A 22,975-nucleotide genomic window follows, 5' to 3' on the forward strand; every position below is an offset into this window, starting at 1 on the left:
CAATATAGCCTATAAGAGAGAGCTTTTTGTCTACACCTGACTTGAAATAAAATGAGTAAGAGTGCCCTTTGCCTATATCTAATCTAAACAAACTCATGTAAATATCATATATTTGTAAAAATTTCAAAGAAAATTCATTTTAGCTATAAAAAGTCTTATTTTGCTTCTTTTTATATATAAACCCTTGACTAAGTTTTCTTCAAGAGAATAACAAGATAAGTGTAATTGTGATAATTAGAAAAAACGCCAAAAGCCTGAAAGAACTAAAACCTAACAAAAGCATAATGCTGGTCATACTGAAGTATTATTGGGCATTAAGATAGGGAATGTTTTCTTATTCAAACAAAAAAAGTGAAAAACAAATGACGACAACTTAAGTCTTATTATATAAATAAATGAAATTAAAATAGTGTGCATAAGAAAAATAAGCCCTCAAACATATAAATAGAAAACTAATTAGCACTATTATTATAAAAAGAAATTCAAATGAAATTGAAAAAAAGGATAGAGAATTTAAGTTAGAATTTCTTCACAAGGATTTTATAAAATTTTTTTTATTTTTTAAAGAAATATATACAAACAATTCTACACTGTTTCTAGTAGACAAATACTTATGAAAAGACATTGTCTAACCAAATATATACAATTTCCATCCTTGCAACAGTTTCAATTATTTTATTTAGTATTAAACAAAATTTAAACTAAACAACTTTTCTTTAATAAAAGAATAAGCTTCAATAATCTTACCCAACAAACATTTGGAGTACAATTAAAAATTTTGAACATTACAATGTCTTTAAACTTTCATTAAGAGATTACTTTTCATTTTTTAATTTTCTTCAATTTTCTCTTTTCAAACATGAAATTGTTCATTGGGTTATGTTAAGATTTCACAAACAAACCTAAAAATTAATAATTAGTATTGTGTTAAAAGCATCTCTCTTACTCTTCGGTATATCTATCTGTGCTCCAAAAAAAGCCATCATAAACAAACAGAACAAAAAACTGTTCAAATTATGCTAAATCAGCGAAAATAAGAAAATCTTTACTACTACTTTTTACCTTAAACACCAGCAAATAAATATTTGACGACGCCAGCGGAGCTTATCAACTTAAATTACACATGGCTGAGTTTCAAAAACAAAATTATAATTTTTTAAGCAAATACTTTTTAAGAAAAAAAAAACTGTGAAATATTAAAAGGTGTTGCTCCTTATAAAGGATTATGAATTTGTTTTTGTGAACAAAATAATAATACGTTTTAGAAGCATTCCTAAAGCTTATGCAGTATATATGATTCTTTTGAAGGCACTTACCTGATTATTTGGAAAAGTGCCATCCTTATCGATAGCATTCACTTGTGTTACTTTTGTGCCAATTGGTTCACCTTCTAATACCGTTTCCTGTTCACGTTCAGTGAATAAAGGAATTTCATCGTTAACATCTTCCAGCATTATATATACCGTTGCTTCAGACGCCAATTGTTGTGCCCCATTATTCTGGAAATAGAAATTAGAAGAAATTATTTAAAAAGGCGTATTAACAATAAATAAATTTAAATTTATAGAGAATATACATAATAGTAATAAGAGAAAGAATCTAAGTCGTGATAGCAGCATAATTAAGACAGTATTAAAAATTACCTTGATCAATCTAATCGTTAATAATATGCGTGTGAAATTTTTTATTAAAATGTTAACTTTTAAAATAATTTGTTTGGTTGACCTTCTAATTAAATAAATACTTCAGATCACCCAAATCTTTCAGTTCTAGTTCAGTTCTAATTCTAGTTCAGTTCTAGTTCAGTCCTAGTTAAGTTTTAGTTCAGTTCTAGTTCAGTTCTAGTTCAGTTCTAGTTCAGTTCTAGTTCAGTTCTAGTTCAGTTCTAGTTCAGTTCTAGTTCAGTTCTAGTTCAGTTCTAGTTCAGTTCTAGTTCAGTTCTAGTTCAGTTCTAGTTCAGTTCTAGTTCAGTTCTAGTTCAGTTCTAGTTCAGTTCTAGTTCAGTTCTAGTTCAGTTCTAGTTCAGTTCTAGTTCAGTTCTAGTTCAGTTCTAGTTCAGTTCTAGTTCAGTTCTAGTTCAGTTCTAGTTCAGTTCCAGTTGAGTTGTAGTTCAGTTCTAGTTCAGTTCTAGTTCAGTTCTAGTTCAGTTCTAGTTCAGTTCTAGTTCAGTTCTAGTTCAGTTCTAGTTCAGTTCTAGTTCAGTTCTAGTTCAGTTCTAGTTCAGTTCTAGTTCAGTTCTAGTTCAGTTCTAGTTCAGTTCTAGTTCAGTTCTAGTTCAGTTCTAGTACAGTTCTAGTTCAGTTCTAGTTCAGTTCTAGTTCAGTTCTAGTTCAGTTCTAGTTCAGTTCCAGTTGAGTTGTAGTTCAGTTCTAGTTCAGTTCTAGTTCAGTTCTAGTTCAGTTCTAGTTCAGTTCTAGTTCAGTTCTAGTTCAGTTCTAGTTCAGTTCTAGTTCAGTTCTAGTTCAGTTCTAGTTCAGTTCTAGTTCAGTTCTAGTTCAGTTCTAGTTCAGTTCTAGTTCAGTTCTAGTTCAGTTCTAGTTCAGTTCTAGTTCAGTTCTAGTTCAGTTCTAGTTCAGTTCGTTCAGTTCTAGTTCAGTTCTAGTTCAGTTCTAGTTCAGTTCCAGTTGAGTTGTAGTTCAGTTCTAGTTCAGTTCAGTTCTAGTTCAATTCTAGTTCAGTTCTAGTTCAGTTCTAGTTCAGTTCTAGTTCAGTTCTAGTTCAGTTCTAGTTCAGTTCTAGTTCAGTTCTAGTTCAGTTCTAGTTCAGTTCTAGTTCAGTTCTAGTTCAGTTCTAGTTCAGTTCTAGTTCAGTTCTAGTTCAGTCTAGTTCAGTCTAGTTCAGTTCTAGTTCAGTTCTAGTTCAGTTCTAGTTCAGTTCTAGTTCAGTTCTAGTTCAGTTCTAGTTCAGTTCTAGTTCAGTTCTAGTTCAGTTCTAGTTCAGTTCTAGTTCAGTTCTAGTTCAGTTCTAGTTCAGTTCTAGTTCAGTTCTAGTTCAGTTCTAGTTCAGTTCTAGTTCAGTTCTAGTTCAGTTCTAGTTCAGTTCTAGTCAGTTCTAGTTCAGTTCTAGTTCAGTTCTAGTTCAGTTCTAGTTCAGTTCTAGTTCAGTTCTAGTTCAGTTCTAGTTCAGTTCTAGTTCAGTTCTAGTTCAGTTCTAGTTCAGTTCTAGTTCAGTTCTAGTTCAGTTCTAGTTCAGTTCTAGTTCAGTTCTAGTTCAGTAGTTCAGTTCTAGTTCAGTTCTAGTTCAGTTCTAGTTCAGTTCTAGTTCAGTTCTAGTTCAGTTCTAGTTCAGTTCTAGTTCAGTTCTAGTTCAGTTAGTCAGTTCTAGTTCAGTTCTAGTTCAGTTCTAGTTCAGTTTCTAGTTCAGTTCTAGTTCAAGTTCTAGTTCAGTTCTAGTTCAGTTCTCGTTCAGTTCTAGTTCAGTTCTAAGTTCAGTTCTAGTTCCGTTCTAGTTCAGTTTCTAGTTCAGTTCTAGTTCAGTTCTAGTTCCCCGTTCTAGTTCAGTTCTAGTTCAGTTCTAGTTCAGTTCTAGTTCAGTTCTAGTTCAGTTCTAGTTCAGTTCTAGTTCAGTTCTAGTTCAGTTCTAGTTCAGTTCTAGTTCAGTTTAGTTTCAGTTCTAGTTCAGTTTGTCAGTTCCTAGTTCAGTTAGGTTCAGTTCTCAGTCAGTTTCTAGTTCAGTTCTAGTTTCAGTTCTAGTTCAGTTCTAGTTCATTATAGTTCTTCTAGTTCAGTTCTAGTTCCAGTTCTAGTTCAGTTCTAGTTCAGTTCTAGTTCAGTTCTAGTTCAGTTCTAGTTCAGTTCTAGTTCAGTTCTATTCAGTTCTTAGGTTCTAGTTAGTTCCTCGTTCAGTTCTAGTTCAGTTCTAGTCAGTTCTAGTTCAGTTCTAGTTCCAGTTCTAGTTCTCGTTCAGTTCAGTTCTAGTTCAGTTCTAGTTCAGTTCTAGTTCAGTTCTAGTTCAGTTCTAGTTCGTTCTAGTTCAGTTTAGTTCAGTTCTAGTTCAGTTCTAGTTCAGTTCTAGTTCAGTTCTAGTTCAGTTCTAGTTCAGTTGTAGTTCAGTTCTAGTTCAGTTCTAGTTCAGTTCTAGTTCAGTTCTAGTTCAGTTCTAGTTCAGTTCTAGTTCAGTTCTAGTTCAGTTCTAGTTCAGTTCTAGTTCAGTTCTAGTTCAGTTCTAGTTCAGTTCTAGTTCAGTTCTAGTTCAGTTCTAGTTCAGTTCTAGTTCAGTTCTAGTTCAGTTCTAGTTCAGTTCTAGTTCAGTTCTAGTTCAGTTCTAGTTCAGTTCTAGTTCAGTTCTAGTTCAGTTCTAGTTCAGTTCTAGTTCAGTTCTATTTCAGTTCTAGTTCAGTTCTAGTTCAGTCAGTTCAGTTCTAGTTCAGTTCTAGTTCAGTTCTAGTTCAGTTCTAGTTCAGTTCTAGTTCTAGTTCAGTTTAGTTCAGTTCTAGTTCAGTTCTAGTTCAGTTCTAGTTCAGTCTAGTTCAGTTCTAGTTTCAGTTCTAGTTCAGTTTCTAGTTCATTCTAGTTCAGTCTAGTTCAGTTTCCTAGTTCAGTTCTAGTTCAGTTCTAGTTCAGTTCTAGTTCAGTTCTAGTTCAGTTCTAGTTCAGTTCTAGTTCAGTTCTAGTCAGTTCTAGTTCAGTTCTAGTTCAGTTCTAGTTCAGTTCTAGTTCAGTTCTAGTTCAGTTCTAGTTCAGTTCTAGTTCAGTTCTAGTTCAGTTCTAGTTCAGTTCTAGTTCAGTTATAGTTCAGTTCAGTTCAGTTCTAGTTTACTTGTTTTGTTTGAGGAATGTTTAAAGCCACACTGGTATAGGTTAAGTTATTTAATCGCTCTGATATTTTGTATAACAAGTTCTTACAATATTGGAAGCAGTGCAAAGGAAATGATGACCATTGAAACGATTTTCGTCCAACATTATTTTAGAACCTATATGTAAGTATGGTGAAGCACTTAACCAATAAATTTCCAACGGATGTTATATAAAAATTCCAACATTTTTATAGTTTTTGTTTATTCCTCAACAAAACAGAATATAAAACTTGTAAAAATTAAAAATACGAAACATGTTGTTGTTAAACAACGGAATACAAAAATATAAAACTAAATATATTTACAAAAACTGGATGTATTTTACCTTCAACAAACTCGGCATTTAATATTTCGAACCATATGGAAATTCATCAAAAAATTCCATTAAAATGTTTATGAAATGTTATATTTTTACAAATATTTATAAAATAACCAAGAGAATATATTAAACGTTTAGCGTGAATGCTGTGGCCGTTAACGGAAAACGGATATAGTTAGCAGAAAAAAATTGTTATTTATTTTTTTCATACATATTTTTTTTATGTAAATTTAACACTAAAATAATAAACAAACAAATTGTTTCATATTAAATATATATGAATATTAAATGAAATTATAATGTTTTTATTATATAATTCTCTTTTGTTTTTTATCCTTTTACCAGACTGATTAATAATTTTTTAAACTGTAATTATTTATTGATTTCTTAATAAAGCTTTTGTGTAAAAAGCATGTGTTAAACAAATTATTAATGAATATATTTAAGGTTTATTATTATTAAAATAATAATAAAACATGCATCTTTTTTTATTAAACATTATACATATTGTAATTGTTTTTTATTTACAAACTCTATTTGTTCGCATAAATTAATTTAATAAACAAAGCTTTTTTGTTACATAAAAATTAAATATTATTTTAACCATAGGTATTTTTGAACAATTAATAAAATGTTATGGCTTTGTGTTTTTGTTAATAAGTACATAAACAAATTATTGGGAGAAAAACAATTAATGGACTGGAGTGAATTAGTTCAATGGCATTTTTCTGAATTCAGAAAATTTTCAAAGTTGATTGAATGTTATTTTTATTACCTATCAACAAAAATCGATCATCTTAATCTCTTACATCTCCCCTTTAATTGTATACTATAATAAAAATGTATGAATCAAACTGCTTAAATTTAAATTTTACTTAAAATTTTATTAAAGCATATTCCTTAAATAAAAATCAATATATTAAATTAAATTTTTTAATCTTTTTAAAGAAATTAAAATAATGCCGACATAAACACACACCCCATTGAAATTTAAATTAGTATTTAGTTGCTAAAAAAAATAAATCTGCCAATAAAATGGTAATTTATTGTTTTTTTTTTTTTTTATTGGAAGAAAAAAAAAACAAATTAAAATTAAATCCTAATATAAGTTCTTTGACATATTGTAGGAAAAAATAGCAAACTTAATGGAAAGCTGTGGGGTAGAAAAAAGTCTGAATACTGAAAAACATATATATTAAATATATAAACTATCCACATGCAAAAAAAAGCTGTAAATTTAATGAATAGGAAAACGGAAATAAAATCATAGATTGATTAATGGAAATTTCTTATAAAATTAATTGAAAATTTAATGTATATAAGTTAAGTGAAGTTTTTCTTCATGAAACTGACTAGAACTGAACTAGAACTGAACTAGAACTGAACTAGAACTGAACTAGAACTGAACTAGAACTGAACTAGAACTGAACTAGAACTGAACTAGAACTGAACTAGAACTGAACTAGAACTGAACTAGAACTGAACTAGAACTGAACTAGAACTGAACTAGAACTGAACTAGAACTGAACTAGAACTGAACTAGAACTGAACTAGAACTGAACTAGAACTGAACTAGAACTGAACTAGAACTGAACTAGAACTGAACTAGAACTGAACTAGAACTGAACTAGAACTGAACTAGAACTGAACTAGAACTGAACTAGAACTGAACTAGAACTGAACTAGAACTGAACTAGAACTGAACTAGAACTGAACTAGAACTGAACTAGAACTGAACTAGAACTGAACTAGAACTGAACTAGAACTGAACTAGAACTGAACTAGAACCGAACTAGAACTGAACTAGAACTGAACTAGAACTGAACTAGAACTGAACTAGAACTGAACTAGAACTGAACTAGAACTGAACTAGAACTGAACTAGAACTGAACTAGAACTGAACTAGAACTGAACTAGAACTGAACTAGAACTGAACTAGAACTGAACTAGAACTGAACTAGAACTGAACTAGAACTGAACTAGAACTGAACTAGAACTGAACTAGAACTGAACTAGAACTGAACTAGAACTGAACTAGAACTGAACTAGAACTGAACTAGAACTGAACTAGAACTGAACTAGAACTGAACTAGAACTGAACTAGAACTGAACTAGAACTGAACTAGAACTAGAACGGAACTAAAACTGAACTAGAACTGAACTAGAACTGAACTAGAACTGAACTAGAACTGAACTAGAACTGAACTAGAACTGAACTAGAACTGAACTAGAACTGAACTAGAACTGAACTAGAACTGAACTAGAACTGAACTAGAACTGAACTAGAACTGAACTAGAACTGAACTAGAACTGAACTAGAACTGAACTAGAACTGAACTAGAACGAACTGAACTAGAACTGAACTAAACTGAACTAGAACTGAACTAAACTGAACTAGAACTGAACTAGAACTGAACTAGAACTGAACTAGAACTGAACTAGAACTGAACTAGAACTGAACTAGAACTGAACTAGAACTGAACTAGAACTGAACTAGAACTGAACTAGAACTGAACTAGAACTGAACTAGAACTGAACTAGAACTGAACTAGAACTGAACTAGAACTGAACTAGAACTGAACTAGAACTGAACTAGAACTGAACTAGAACTGAACTAGAACTGAACTAGAACTGAACTAGAACTGAACTAAAACTGAACTAGAACTGAACTAGAACTGAACTAGAACTGAACTAGAACTGAACTAGAACTGAACTAGAACTGAACTAGAACTGAACTAGAACTGAACTGAACTAGAACTGAACTAGAACTGAACTAGAACTGAACTAGAACTGAACTAGAACTGAACTAGAACTGAACTAGAACTGAACTAGAACTGAACTAGAACTGAACTAGAACTGAACTAGAACTGAACTAGAACTGAACTAGAACTGAACTAGAACTGAACTAGAACTGAACTAGAACTGAACTAGAACTGAACTAGAAACTGAACTAGAACTGAACTAGAACTGAACTAGAACTGAACTAGAACTGAACTAGAACTGAACTAGAACTGAACTAGAACTGAACTAGAACTGAACTAGAACTGAACTAGAACTGAACTAGAACTGAACTAGAACTGAACTAGAACTGAACTAGAACTGAACTAGAACTGAACTAGAACTGAACTAGAACTGAACTAGAACTGAACTAGAACTGAACTAGAACTGAACTAGAACTGAACTAGAACTGAACTAGAACTGAACTAGAACTGAACTAGAACTGAACTAGAACTGAACTAGAACTGAACTAGAACTGAACTAGAACTGAACTAGAACTGAACTAGAACTGAACTAGAACTGAACTAGAACTGAACTAGAACTGAACTAGAACTGAACTAGAACTGAAACTAGAACTGAACTAGAACTGAACTAGAACTGAACTAGAACTGAACTAGAACTGAACTAGAACTGAACTAGAACTGAACTAGAACTGAACTAGAACTGAACTAGAACTGAACTAGAACTGAACTAGAACTGAACTAGAACTGAACTAGAACTGAACTAGAACTGAACTAGAACTGAACTAGAACTGAACTAGAACTGAACTAGAACTGAACTAGAACTGAACTAGAACTGAACTAGAACTGAACTAGAACTGAACTAGAACTGAACTAGAACTGAACTAGAACTGAACTAGAACTGAACTAGAACTGAACTAGAACTGAACTAGAACTGAACTAGAACTGAACTAGAACTGAACTAGAACTGAACTAGAACTGAACTAGAACTGAACTAGAACTGAACTAGAACTGAACTAGAACTGAACTAGAACTGAACTAGAACTGAACTAGAACTGAACTAGAACTGAACTAGAACTGAACTAGAACTGAACTAGAACTGAACTAAAACTGAATGAAAACTGAACTGGGTTTAAGCTAGAACTGAACTAGATTTAAGCTAGAGCTGAACTAGATTTGAGGTAGAACTGAACTAGTTTTAAGCTAGAACTGAACTAGATTTAAGCTAGAACTGATCTAGATTTAAGCTAGAACTAAACTTGAAGTGATAATTTTAAAAATTGTTGTCTATTGACAACAATTTTTCGTGGGCTGGTCTATTTGATAGACAAAATATGAAGAATGTGTGTGTAATTGTATATAATATGCATAAAAACCACATATTAATTATAGGTAAACAGAAAATACAATACTCTTGTTAAACCAAGAAAAACCACACATCAAATTAAATAAAAATGTATATTATACATATTTTATATATGGAATTTTTCTAATAATGTGTGAGATTTTGTGCTAAATTGCATATAGAAGAGTTTTTTTTTAAATATATAAATTTATTTAAATGTATATGTATATATATAAGTAAATGTATAAAAACACCCCCATATTTGAACAAAAGACAGCAAGAGAAAAAAAAAAACAAAATAAATAATTCATTAGCTTCGATAACTTTTATGAATGTTTATGTAATAATTATGATTAAGGTAAGGACAGCAAATATAGTTTTATAAAATATATATTTGAATGGATGCAAATATAATAACAAATGATAGCCTAGCTAGAGGTTGGAGAGTTATGACTAAAAGTAGGCTATAGTTCATTTTAAACATACATATAAGTTTGTACTTTTTTATTATGAATGGAACTACTTAAAGTATTAAATTCCTTAAATTCATTATATTTGTCTATCTGCCTACAAGTATGCTGTATAAAATATATTTTAAAGAAAAAACAAACTTCACTTACCTCTACACGTATGGTCAAATTATATTCCTTTATACTTTCATAATCCAGCGGATGATTGACTTTTATATCGGCCCACGTATCACCATTATCCGGTCTTTGTTGTAGATAGAATGTATGAAATTTATTCGTTTGTGCCGTTGACCCAGGCATTATAAACGATAAAATACCGTTGGATTGCCCTCTATGCCCGAACTGATTTCAGCAGAATTTTATTTTGTGATGAATTTTCACAAAAAAAAGGAATTTCATATTAGTAAAGAGAATTTATTGTTTATAAAATAAAAATATTGTAGGGTATAGTATTTATTTAAATTTGGAAAAAGGATTATGTATAATAAAGTGGTAAATAAATTTGAAAATGAAGCAAAGTAAATATTTTACTTTTTACAATAATAATGATATTTTTCAATATCATTATTTTCATAATTTTTGCTTAAATTTGCTGCATTTTCTATTTAATTTTTCTTTAACCACAAAAAATCTTTAAAATATTACAAAAACTAAAACTAAACTAAAGTTTATTGAAAACATTATAAAATTAAGATCTTCAAAAGCAAAATCAACAAAATATTTTTCAAAATTTAATTAATTAAAATTAATAATAAATCAATATAAATTGAAATTTTTTTTAAACATAAAAAATTGTTACATTTTTTAATTTTTGATTTAAAAAAAGTTAATTTAAAATTGCACAACATGCGACATAAGCAAAATACAAAAAGACTGTTTTATGACGCCATGTTTTTAAAAAAAAATTAACAAAAACTTATTAATTAAAATAATTATTTTTTAAAAAAGGTGCTCGAAAATATATATATTTGTTTTGTGGGAGGAAAATAAGTATTTCAACAAAGTGCCAAAAAACATGTAGTTAAAAAAATTTGTTGAAAAAAAGAACACAAAACGAAATATCATGATTATTTTTTGCAGAAATTAAAATAATTGTTTTCATATTTAATTGATATAATTTATATACCAACAAAAATAAATAGGTTTTTGTGAAAAAAGGAACTGAAAAAAATTTCAACAAAAGGCTTCAAAAATCATTATAGCCTTTTGCCTGAATTGCAGGAGGTGTTTGGTAGTTGTAAAGATTTAAGGATCTAATTAAATTATTATTAAAACAATGGTTTTTATTTGCTACTAAAACAACAACATATGTTTTTAATTTCAAAAAAAAAAAAATATGTATAAAATACTGTTGTTTCAGTAGAAATAATTTGATATATTTGTTTTTGCTTGGAAAATTTTTTTTCAGGATTTTAAAGGAGTGATTTGGGTTTTTTGTTGCTGATGATTTTTTAAGGATTTTATTTAAAATTTAAGGGATTTAATGAATTTTATGTTTTTAATGACTTGTTTTGTATGATTTGAAATAGTGTGACAAATGGGTGGATTTCTGGTTGTTGGTTTTTTGTTCTAAAATTATATATTTATTTTAATACATATACAAATTTGCTGAAAAATTTTTTTTACTTAAATTACAATAGGTGTATTATGTTAAATAAATTCATTAAAACTAGACTTATATATAAAATGGAAAACTTTCTGCATTTTAGTTCAAAAAGTTTGAAAGCCTTAAACTGATTTGAAAAAATCTGGAAACAGCAGTAGAATTAAACTAAAACCGAACTGGAACAAGATCTAGAACAGAAGTAACCAGAACCAGAACAGAACCAGAACAGAACTAGAACAGAACTAGAACAGAACTAGAACAGAACTAGAACAGAACTAGAACTGAACTAGAACAGAACTAGAACAGAACTAGAACAGAACTAGAACAGAACTAGAACAGAACTAAAACAGAACTAAAACAGAACTAGAACAGAACTAGAACAGAACTAGAACAGGACTAGAACAGAACTAGAACAGAACTAGAACAGAACTAGAACAGAACTAGAACAGAACTAGAACAGAACTAGAACAGAACTAGAACAGAACTAGAACAGAACTAGAACAGAACTAGAACAGAACTAGAACAGAACTAGAACAGAACTAGAACAGAACTAGAACAGAACTAGAACAGAACTAGAACAGAACTAGAACAGAACTAGAACAGAACTAGATCAGAACTAGAACAGAACTAGAACAGAACTAGAACAGAACTAGAACAGAACTAGAACAGAACTAGAACAGAACTAGAACAGAACTAGAACAGAACTAGAACAGAACTAGAACAGAACTAGAACAGAACTAGAACAGAACTAGAACAGAACTAGAACAGAACTAGAACAGAACTAGAACAGAACTAGAACAGAACTAGAACAGAACTAGAACAGAACTAGAACAGAATTAGAACAGAATTAGAACAGAACTAGAACAGAACTAGAACAGAACTAGAACAGAACTAGAACAGAACTAGAAACAGAACTAGAACAGAACTAGAACAGAACTAGAACAGAACTAGAGCAGAACTAGAACAGAACTAGAACAGAACTAGAACAGAACTAGAACAGAACTAGAACAGAACTAGAACAGAACTAGAACAGAACTAGAACAGAACTAGAACAGAACTAGAACAGAACTAGAACAGAACTAGAACAGAACTAGAACAGAACTAGAACAGAACTAGAACAGAACTAGAACAGAACTAGAACAGAACTAGAACAGAACTAGAACAGAACTAGAACAGAACTAGAACAGAACTAGAACAGAACTAGAACAGAACTAGAACAGAACTAGAACAGAACTGGAACAGAACAGAACTAGAACAGAACTAGAACAGAACTAGAACAGAACTAGAACAGAACTAGAACAGAACTAGAGAACACAGAACTAGAACAGAACTAGAACAGAACTAGAACAGAACTAGAACAGAACTAGAACAGAACTAGAACAGAACTAGAACAGAACTAGAACAGAACTAGAACAGAACTAGAACAGAACTAGAACAGAACTAGAACAGAACTAGAACAGAACTAGAACAGAACTAGAACAGAACTAGAACAGAACTAGAACAGAACAAGAACAGAACTAGAACAGAACTAGAACAGAACTAGAACAGAACTAGAACAGAACTGGAACAGAACTAGAACAGAACTAGAACAGAACTTGAACAGAACTAGAACAGAACTAGAACAGAACTAGAACAGAACTAGAACAGAACTAGAACAGAACTAGAACAGAACAGAACTAGAACAGAACTAGAACAGAACTAGAACAGAACTAGAACAGAACTAGAACAGAACTAGAACAGAACTAGAACAGACTAGAACTAGAACAGAACTAGAACAGAACTAGAACAGAACTACGAACTACAGAACTAGAACAGAACTAGAACAGAAACTAGAACAGAACAGACAGAACTAGAACAGAACTAGAAGAACAGAACTAGAACAGAACTAGAACAGAACTAGAACAGAACTAGAACAGAACTAGAACAGAACTAGAACAGACAGACTAGAACAGACAACAGAACTAGAACAGAACTAGAACTAGAACAGAACTAGAACAGAACTAGAACAGAACTAGAACAGAACTAGAACAGAACTAGAACAGAACTAGAACAGAACTAGAACAGAACTAGAACAAATAGAACTACAGCAGAAACTGGTACTGAACTAGGATAGAACTAAATATGATTTTTCCAATCACAAAAAATTATTTTATATGAAAGTTTATCATTACATTGATCAGACGAGTTCGATTCGGGATTTTAACAGTTTGTAATCGAAATTTCCAAACACATATTAAATCACCCTAATGTGACACAAATTTCATATTCACCTCTTTTTTTCAAAGAAAAAATTTCTTTCATACTAAAATAACATTTTGTAATGCAGAAAATTTTCTTAAACAAAAATGCGAAAAAAAAGAATACATTTAAAATATCTTAAAGGGAAAAAACCACTATAAATACTTATATTACATTACATTACATTGTAAAAAGTCTTCTATACAATTTCTCACTAATGTTATGATGTTGCTATTATTCTTCTTTTCACATTTTTTGCTTCCTAATGTTTAAAACTGCTTCAGGTGTTGGTGATATAATTTTAAACTCATAAAGGAAGAAAAAATTGCAGGAATTCTCTACCACATGTGTTAATGGGTTTAAAATGAAAATACACTGAGACTATTATTAAAAGATAATTGTAGTTTTTAAGACTAAACACACGCCTGTTGGCCTTCATTTACCACATTATATGCTCAGTGTATTTTCAGTTGTCTATAAAGGAAACTAAAACTGTTATACTTAAACCTAAAAAAAGAAAAATTCCTTTTTTTTAATTTATAAACATTATAAGTATGCTTACATGTGTATGTGTAATAAAACAAAAATAGAAAGTGTTTTATTATTATTTATTTTTTATTATATGTTTGTTGTAGTCTTTTAACTAAGTGTTTGTATGAATTAAGAAAAAGTGTTAAATTATTTTCACTTATTATAGTTTTGTTTTATATACTTGGTTCTTGTAGTCATAAAATACTTAGCGATATAGAAAGCGTTCCTTGGTATGCTTAGTTATAATCTATCATTGCATTATAATTATATCTAATGACTAAGGTTTCCTGGTAGTTTCATTTATTTATTTTTTAATTTTTTGTTTTGCAAGATTAATGTTAAAGCTTTTAGATTTCATCTATCAAAAGGTGAAAGTTTTGGTTGTCTTTATATAGGAACTTAAATAAAAGTGGAACTAAAACATTAAGAACAATTGTTTATATTAAAGTGCAGTAGATAACAATAGCTTATTTGTTTAAAAATGTGCTTTTTGTCTATATCTAGTGCAGAGTGCAATAAAATGTAATTACGTATATCGGAACTAAACTACTTCCATATGATTTAAAATAGGTCGAAACGGATTAACAGATTTATATAACAGTTAAGAACTATAACAAAACTAGAACGGAAACTAGCGTTAGAATTAGAACTAGAACCAGAACAGAACTAGAACAGAACTAGAACAGAACTAGAACAGAACTAGAACAGAACTAGAACAGAACTAGAACAGAACTAGAACAGAACTAAAACAGAAATAGAATAGAACTACAAAGGAACCAGAAGAGAACAGAACTTGAACAGAACTAGAACAGAACTTGAACAGAACTAGAACAGAACTAGAACAGAACTAGAACAGAACTAGAACAGAACTACAACAGAACTAGAACAGAACTAGAACAAACAGAACTAGAACAGAACTAGAACAGAACTAGAACAACTAGAACAGACTAGAACAGAACTAGAACAGAACTAGAACAGAACTAGAACAGAACTAGAACAGAACTAGAACAGAACTAGAACAGAACTAGAACAGAACTAGAACAGAACTAGAACAGAACTAGAACAGAACTAGAACAGAACTAGAACAGAACTAGAACAGAACTAGAACAGAACTAGAACAGAACTAGAACAGAACTAGAACAGAACTAGAACAGAACTAGAACAGAACTAGAACAGAACTAGAACAGAACTAGAACAGAACTAGAACAGAACTAGAACAGAACTAGAACAGAACTAGAACAGAACTAGAACAGAACTAGAACAGAACTAGAACAGAACTAGAACAGAACTAGAACAGAACTAGAACAGAACTAGAACAGAACTAGAACAGAACTAGAACAGAACTAGAACAGAACTAGAACAGAACTAGAACAGAACTAGAACAGAACTAGAACAGAACTAGAACAGAACTAGAACAGAACTAGAACAGAACTAGAACAGAACTAGAACAGAACTAGAACAGAACTAGAACAGAACTAGAACAGAACTAGAACAGAACTAGAACAGAACTAGAACAGAACTAGAACAGAACTAGAACAGAACTAGAACAGAACTAGAACAGAACTAGAGCAAACTAGAACAGAACTAGAACAGAACTAGAACAGAACTAGAACAGAACTAGAACAGAACTAGAACAGAACTAGAACAGAACTAGAACAGAACTAGAACAGAACTAGAACAGAACTAGAACAGAACTAGAACAGAACTAGAACAGAACTAGAACAGAACTAGAACAGAACTAGAACAGAACTAGAACAGAACTAGAACAGAACTAGAACAGAACTAGAACAGAACTAGAACAGAACTAGAACAGAACTAGAACAGAACTAGAACAGAACTAGAACAGAACTAGAACAGAACTAGAACAGAACTAGAACAGAACTAGAACAGAACTAGAACAGAACTAGAACAGAACTAGAACAGAACTAGAACAGAACTAGAACAGAACTAGAACAGAACTAGAAACAGAACTAGAACAGAACTAGAACAGAACTAGAACAGAACTAGAACAGAACTAGAACAGAACTAGAACAGAACTAGAACAGAACTAGAACAGAACTAGAACAGAACTAGAACAGAACTAGAACAGAACTAGAACAGAACTAGAACAGAACTAGAACAGAACTAGAACAGAACTAGAACAGAACTAGAACCGAACTAGAACAGAACTAGAACAGAACTAGAACAAACTAGAACAGAACTAGAACAGAACTAGAACAGAACTAGAACAGAACTAGAACAGAACTAGAACAGAACTAGAACAGAACTAGAACAGAAACTAGAACAGAACTAGAACAGAACTAGAACAGAACTAGAACAGAACTAGAACAGAACTAGAACAGAACTAGAACAGAACTAGAACAGAACTAGAACAGAACTAGAACAGAACTAGAACAGAACTAGAACAGAACTAGAACAGAACTAGAACAGAACTAGAACAGAACTAGAACAGAACTAGAACAGAACTAGAACAGAACTAGAACAGAACTAGAACAGAACTAGAACAGAACTAGAACAGAACTAGAACAGAACTAGAACAGAACTAGAACAGAACTAGAACAGAACTAGAACAGAACTAGAACAGAACTAGAACAGAACTAGAGAACAGAACTAGAACAGAACTAGAACAGAACTAGAACAGAACTAGAACAGAACTAGAACAGAACTAGAACAGAACTAGAACAGAACTAGAACAGAACTAGAACAGAACTAGAACAGAACTAGAACAGAACTAGAACAGAACTAGAACAGAACTAGAACAGAACTAGAACAGAACTAGAACAGAACTAGAACAGAACTAGAACAGAACTAGAACAGAACTAGAACAGAACTAGAACAGAACTAGAACAGAACTAGAACAGAACTAGAACAGAACTAGAACAGAACTAGAAGAACTAGAACAGAACTAGAACAGAACTAGAACAGAACTAGAACAGAACTAGAACAGAACTAGAACAGAACTAGAACAGAACTAGAACAGAACTAGAACAGAACTAGAACAGAACTAGAACAGAACTAGAACAGAAATAGATCTTAAATCTGATTGTCTTGAAGAAAACAAAGATTTGAAATTATTAACTGGCTTTCAGTTTATTAATCTGATTATTTTGGGTTTGTTTCTGATCTGAAACTCGGACGTATAATAAAACTAGCGCTTAGCGTGTGAGTTACAAAATACATACATTATACAAAATTGTGCTGTAAATAAATACTTTTTGTGCTTTTTATGTGATTTCATAATTTTAAAACTAGCTAATATAATTTATAAAAAAAATATTTTTTGTGAAAATAAGGGTGTGTGTGCATTTTTATCTTTTTATTCAACATTAAAAACAGGTGAGTGAATGTGTAGTACGAGTGGCAATAATAGAGATTTTAAATTTCATAAATAAATATATTTTCTTTGGTTTGGTGCAGATGAAAACGTATAAAATGGCAAGTGCAAAATGAAGGGTTAATATGATAAAGAGGATGATAAGGGGAAAGGGAATTTTTTAGGTGATTGAGAATAATATTAAAGGATTTAATATATAAACAAAGAGGGAAGGAACTTTATTAGCTAAAGTTTGAAATTAGGAGAAAGTGATTATAACTTAAACAAAAAAGGAAAATCATAAAGTTTATTCACCAGTTTGAAAATGATTTCAATAGATTAATTGACAGACTGACATTACTAAAGCGCTTTGGTGTGTTTGAAAGAGCCATGTGTACGTATGAGTATTTTTAATGTATTGCACACCCTGGCGTATAAGTAATATTAATTCTTGAAAAATATTAAAAAAATGAATAAAAATATAAATATGTAAATAAAATTTTGAGGGAATGGATTTCAAACATTATTTTTAATTATGTAAAATAAAAGGTGAATAAACTTTTTTGATTTCTACAAACAAATTAAGAAATTGAGCATTTCTTTCGGGCGGAGAATAAATATATAAAATAATTTTACTAAAATCAGTGCATATTGTGCAATTAACATTAAACATTTATATTATAAAGAACATACATAAATAAATTAAACATTTAATAAATTATTAAGAAAAACATAAAATTTTATTTAATAAAAACTCATTAAGAAAAAAAACAATTGTATCAAAAATTTATTGTTTTTTGTTTTGTTTTTGTAATAGTATAAGTAAAAAAATTAACTATTGCATTTTGATTTTTTAAATATTAAACAGACCTGGCTTTGATCGAGACGACTTTGCCACCTACTGGCATATTTTCCTTGACATAAATAGGACCATAAATGGTATGATCCCAGACAGGTGGATTATTGGCACGATCTACAACATCGATTTGAACCTCTACGGTACGTGATAAAGGTGGATAGCCTTTGTCTTGTGCCATGGCTTCTAATTTATAGGTTTCACGCTATAGTTTTGTTTCAATATATTTCGATATAAATATTTTTTTTATTGTTTGTTTGTTTTTTTTTTTTTATTATTATAATGAGGCAGTTATATTTTGGGCGGTTTTGTAACATTCAAAAATTCAAGTTTGTTGACAAAAACCAGTGTTGAGTTTGAGTTTGTTTTAAAGATTTATATGGAGTTGTTGTTTAGTTTTTCAATATAGAAGAAATTAAAAAATGGCAAAATACAAAAAAATTATAGTTTGTTTCTTTTTATATATAACATATTTGAAAATAATTAAAGTTTTTATAAACAAAATTATAAAGCAAGAGTTGAGTATAAAAAAAACCAACACCTAAGAAAAATTATTTAAGTAAAAAATAAAAATTTATAAATTGTTTATAATATTTCTCAATATATTAAAAATTTCATAGGCAGTGCAAATTAAAGAATTTTACCTAAAATTCATATTGTTACAAAAAAAGTCTCGATCCTAGCCTTTTCTTGGTTTATGTAAAAAAATTTTCTTATATTTAAAGATGTTTTTAAATTTATATGTTTTCTTTAAATAAAAATAAAAATTATTTTACTAAATATAAATAAAATTAAAAAAAGAAAAATTATATAGATATTTAGGATTTAGTGCAATTTTTTGTTATATAATTTTTTGTTTTTAAAAGCATTACATTCATATATAAATACATATGGTTTTTTTGTTACTATGTACTTAATTCTTTTCTTTTTGATTTAAATAAATTTTTAAATTGTTTTTTAACATTTTTTTATATTAATTTTATGATATACATTTTGTTATGTAGCATTATTTACCTGTTAATTGTTTAAATATTATCATAGCAAATTTTTTTTTAAGTGTAGCAGTAGTTTAATATAAAATTAAAATTAATTTATATTTTTTATAATTTTTTTTCTTTAAGAAACCCAACACCATTTGTTTTTTATAATATTTTACAAATTTAGATTTTTTATACATTTTTGGAAACGTACAGTAAAGAAAAGGGAATAGACAGAATTTATCGAAAATTCTCTATAAAAAGAGAATTTATCGAAAATTCTCTATAAAAAGAGAATTTATCGAAAATTCTCTATGAAAAGAGAATTTTTCGAAAATTCTCTATAAAAAGAGAATTTATCGAAAATTCGCTATAAAAAGAGAATTTATCGAAAAATCTCTATAATAAGAGAATTGATTAAAAAATCTCTATAAAAAGAGAATTTATCGAAAATTCTCTATAAAAAGAGAATTATTCGAAAATTATCTATCAAAAGAGAATTTATCGAAAATTATCTATAAAAAGAGAATTCATCGAAATTTATCTATAAAAAGAGAATTTATCAAAAATTTTCTATAAAAAGAGAATTTATTAAAAAATCTCTATAAAAAGAGAATTTATCGAAAATTCTCTATAAAAAGAGAATTTATCGAAAATTCTCTATAAAAAGAGAATTTATCGAAAATTCTCTATAAAAAGAGAATTTATCGAAAATTCTCTATAAAAAGAGAATTTATCGAAAATTCTCTATAAAAAGAGAATTTATCGAAAATTCTCTATAAAAAGAGAATTTATCGAAAATTCTCTATAAAAAGAGAATTTATCGAAAATTCTATATAAAAAGAGAATTTATCGAAAATTCTATATAAAAAGAGAATTTATCGAAAATTCTCTATAAAAAGAGAATTTATCGAAAATTCTCTATAAAAAGAGAATTTATCGAAAATTCTCTATAAAAAGAGAATTTATCGAAAATTCTCTATAAAAAGAGAATTTATCGAAAATTCTCTATAAAAAGAGAATTTATCGAAAATTCTCTATAAAAAGAGAATTTATCGAAAATTCTCTATAAAAAGCGAATTTATCGAGAAATTCTCTATAAAAAGAGAATTTATCGAAAAATTCTCTATAAAAAGAGAATTTTCTATAGAGAATTTTCGATAAATACAGAATTTTCGATAAATTTTCGTTATATAGAGAATTTTCGATAAATTATCTTTCCATAGATTATTTTCCATAAATTCTGTTTCTACAGAGAATTTTCCATAAATTCTCTCTCTTTTAACAAATTCTTGAAAAACAAGTTAATTTTCGGATCAATGACAGGATTCTCAAAAAAATCTGTACCATTTCCTTTCCATTGCTGTACGTATTATTATGTTTTTTTTACCAATATCCTGAAGAAACCAGATCCTTATTAATGAATAATTGAGGTATTTTATACATACTGATAAAGTTGATGTTGCAAATTGTTGGGAAGGGGGAACCACAGCCAATTTCAGTTACTGAATTTGTAGTAGTATGTGTAAGTATGCATGTGGATTAGATTTATTTTTCAAAGGAAATAACAACATTTATATTGAAATACTGGTGACAAATGCAAAATTCAAAAATATGTAATATTTTGCACATACAATTTCGGGGACAGAAAAAAATAAGACCCAAAAATTGTTCTCATAAAAAAATCCTTTACAGGAAATTTCCCTACATTTGTTTTGCCGAAAAAAAAAATCTGCGCTAAAAAATGTCATATAAATTTTGTTGATTTAGCTTAGTTAACAACCAAAAATGAACCATCAACAAGGACCCTTGCCAACTCAACTCAACACCATACCAAGGGACTTTTACGCATGCTTTAAAAAGGAATTTTAAAAAATCAACCAATATTGTTTGGTCCTTCGGTTGAGTGAATGGAAGGGATTTTTGTTAAGTTTACCTTGAGGTGGTCTTTAATAGGTTGTGTGAATCTTAAAAATTATGTTATCTTACACCAATTAGCCAATTCGTTGTACATACTATGTTAGGGGTTGTTAATGTATGATTGTTACTGGATTTATATAGACCAAAAACCAATATTAGGGGTTACTGTTTTTTTCATAATACAAAAATTACTGTTATCCCCCTAGTTAACGGTTATACAAAGCACTTAACATAATGTTAATGGAGTTAAAAATATATTTCAAAGAAAATTAGTATGTTAAAGAAATTAAGAAAAATTATTGGTATTTTTTAGCAGATTTCTCTATATCCAAAAAATATAAGTATGTATTCTGTTAATTTGTTAAAATTGGTTTACAGAGAGCAAGTTATATTTAATATATAAAGAGTTAAGGAAATAGAGAATGAATGATTGGTATAGCGTTAAATACAAACCTTGCCTTAACCGATGTTACAACCGTACCCACAGTGACATTTTCACGTATATAAATAGGTCCATAGACCACCTTATCCCAAATGGGTGGCTTATTATTACGATCGACGACATCTAATTCAACATCAACATCGGCGTATGATGGCGGTTCACCTCGATCGGAGGCCCGAACACGTAAACGATAACGGTCACGCTGTTGATTATTTCAAGGACAATTTGTTTTCGTTGGTAATTTTTATAAAGTTTCAAATTGTATGTTATAAATAAAGTTAGTTGTTGTGGTGGTGGAACACGCATTTTATATTTAAGGTTAATATTATGGCATATAATAAGTGGGATATTTTTTTAGTGGTTGTTCAAATTTAACATTATGTTATTTATGTTGTCGTTCAACAGGATTTTTTCATTTGACAAAAGGTTTGTGTATTGGATACAAGGTGTTTTTGGTTTGTTTTTGTTATAACGTTATTTTAGTTTTTGTTTTGCGGTTGATGGCATGGATAAATTAGTGACGTTATTGTTTACGTTACGTAAAGTTTTTGATTTTCAGTTAGTTTAAGTTATTTTTGAATTTATTTTAAATGAAAAGAAAAATTAAACATAAATGGATGAAATTAATATTGAAATGATAAAGAAAATTATTTATTAGTAAATATTTGTTTTGTATTTTACAAGGAATTAAGTTTTAAAAGCCTTTTGTATACTCTACACAACAATTTGTGATTTTATTAACTAAAGGACAACCTGAAATTATTTGCGGGATATAGTAAAGTAGTTATGGAACAATTTTGAAGAAACTTAAAAATAATTGTTGATCATTTCTCATTTTTTTGAATTATGTAGAACAGAACTAGAACTAGAACAGAACTAGACCAAAACTAGAACAGAACTAGACCAAAACTAGAAGAGAACTAGAACTGAACTAGAACTGAACTAGAACTGAACTAGAACTGAACTAGAACTGAACTAGAACTGAACTAGAATTGAACTAGAACTGAACTAGAACTGAACTAGAACTGAACTAGAACTGAACTAGAACTGAACTAGAACTGAACTAGAACTGAACTAGAACTGAACTAGAACTGAACTAGAACTGAACTAGAACTGAACTAGAACTGAACTAGAACTGAACTAGAACTGAACTAGAACTGAACTAGAACTGAACTAGAACTGACTAGAACTGAACTAGAACTGAACTAGAACTGAACTAGAACTGAACTAGAACTGAACTAGAACTGAACTAGAAGAACTGAACTAGAACTGAACTAGAACTGAACTAGAACTGAACTAGAACTGAACTAGAACTGAACTAGAACTGAACTAGAACTGAACTAGAACTGAACTAGAACTGAACTAGAACTGAACTAGAACTGAACTAGAACTGAACTAGAACTGAACTAGAACTGAACTAGAACT

The 22,975-nt window shown here is 29.6% G+C and overlaps 1 protein-coding gene across 1 annotated transcript in view; it reads right to left on the reverse strand.

Moving 5' to 3' along the window:
- LOC119606754 (neural-cadherin-like) overlaps positions 1–22,975 on the reverse strand; it is a 183,223-nt gene that overhangs the window by 144,564 nt on the left and 15,684 nt on the right. Inside the window, 4 exon segments of the mRNA XM_037960312.1 lie at positions 1,317–1,499; positions 9,818–9,967; positions 9,970–10,009; positions 21,562–21,752. Of these exon segments, the coding sequence (XP_037816240.1) occupies positions 1,317–1,499; positions 9,818–9,967; positions 9,970–10,009; positions 21,562–21,752 (564 nt within the window).

The sequence above is a fragment of the Lucilia sericata genome, unplaced genomic scaffold, assembly GCF_015586225.1.
Source record: "Lucilia sericata isolate MDLA Ls3-8-SP2 unplaced genomic scaffold, ASM1558622v1 Contig000618F_arrow, whole genome shotgun sequence".
NCBI classification, from domain to species: Eukaryota; Metazoa; Arthropoda; class Insecta; order Diptera; family Calliphoridae; genus Lucilia; species Lucilia sericata.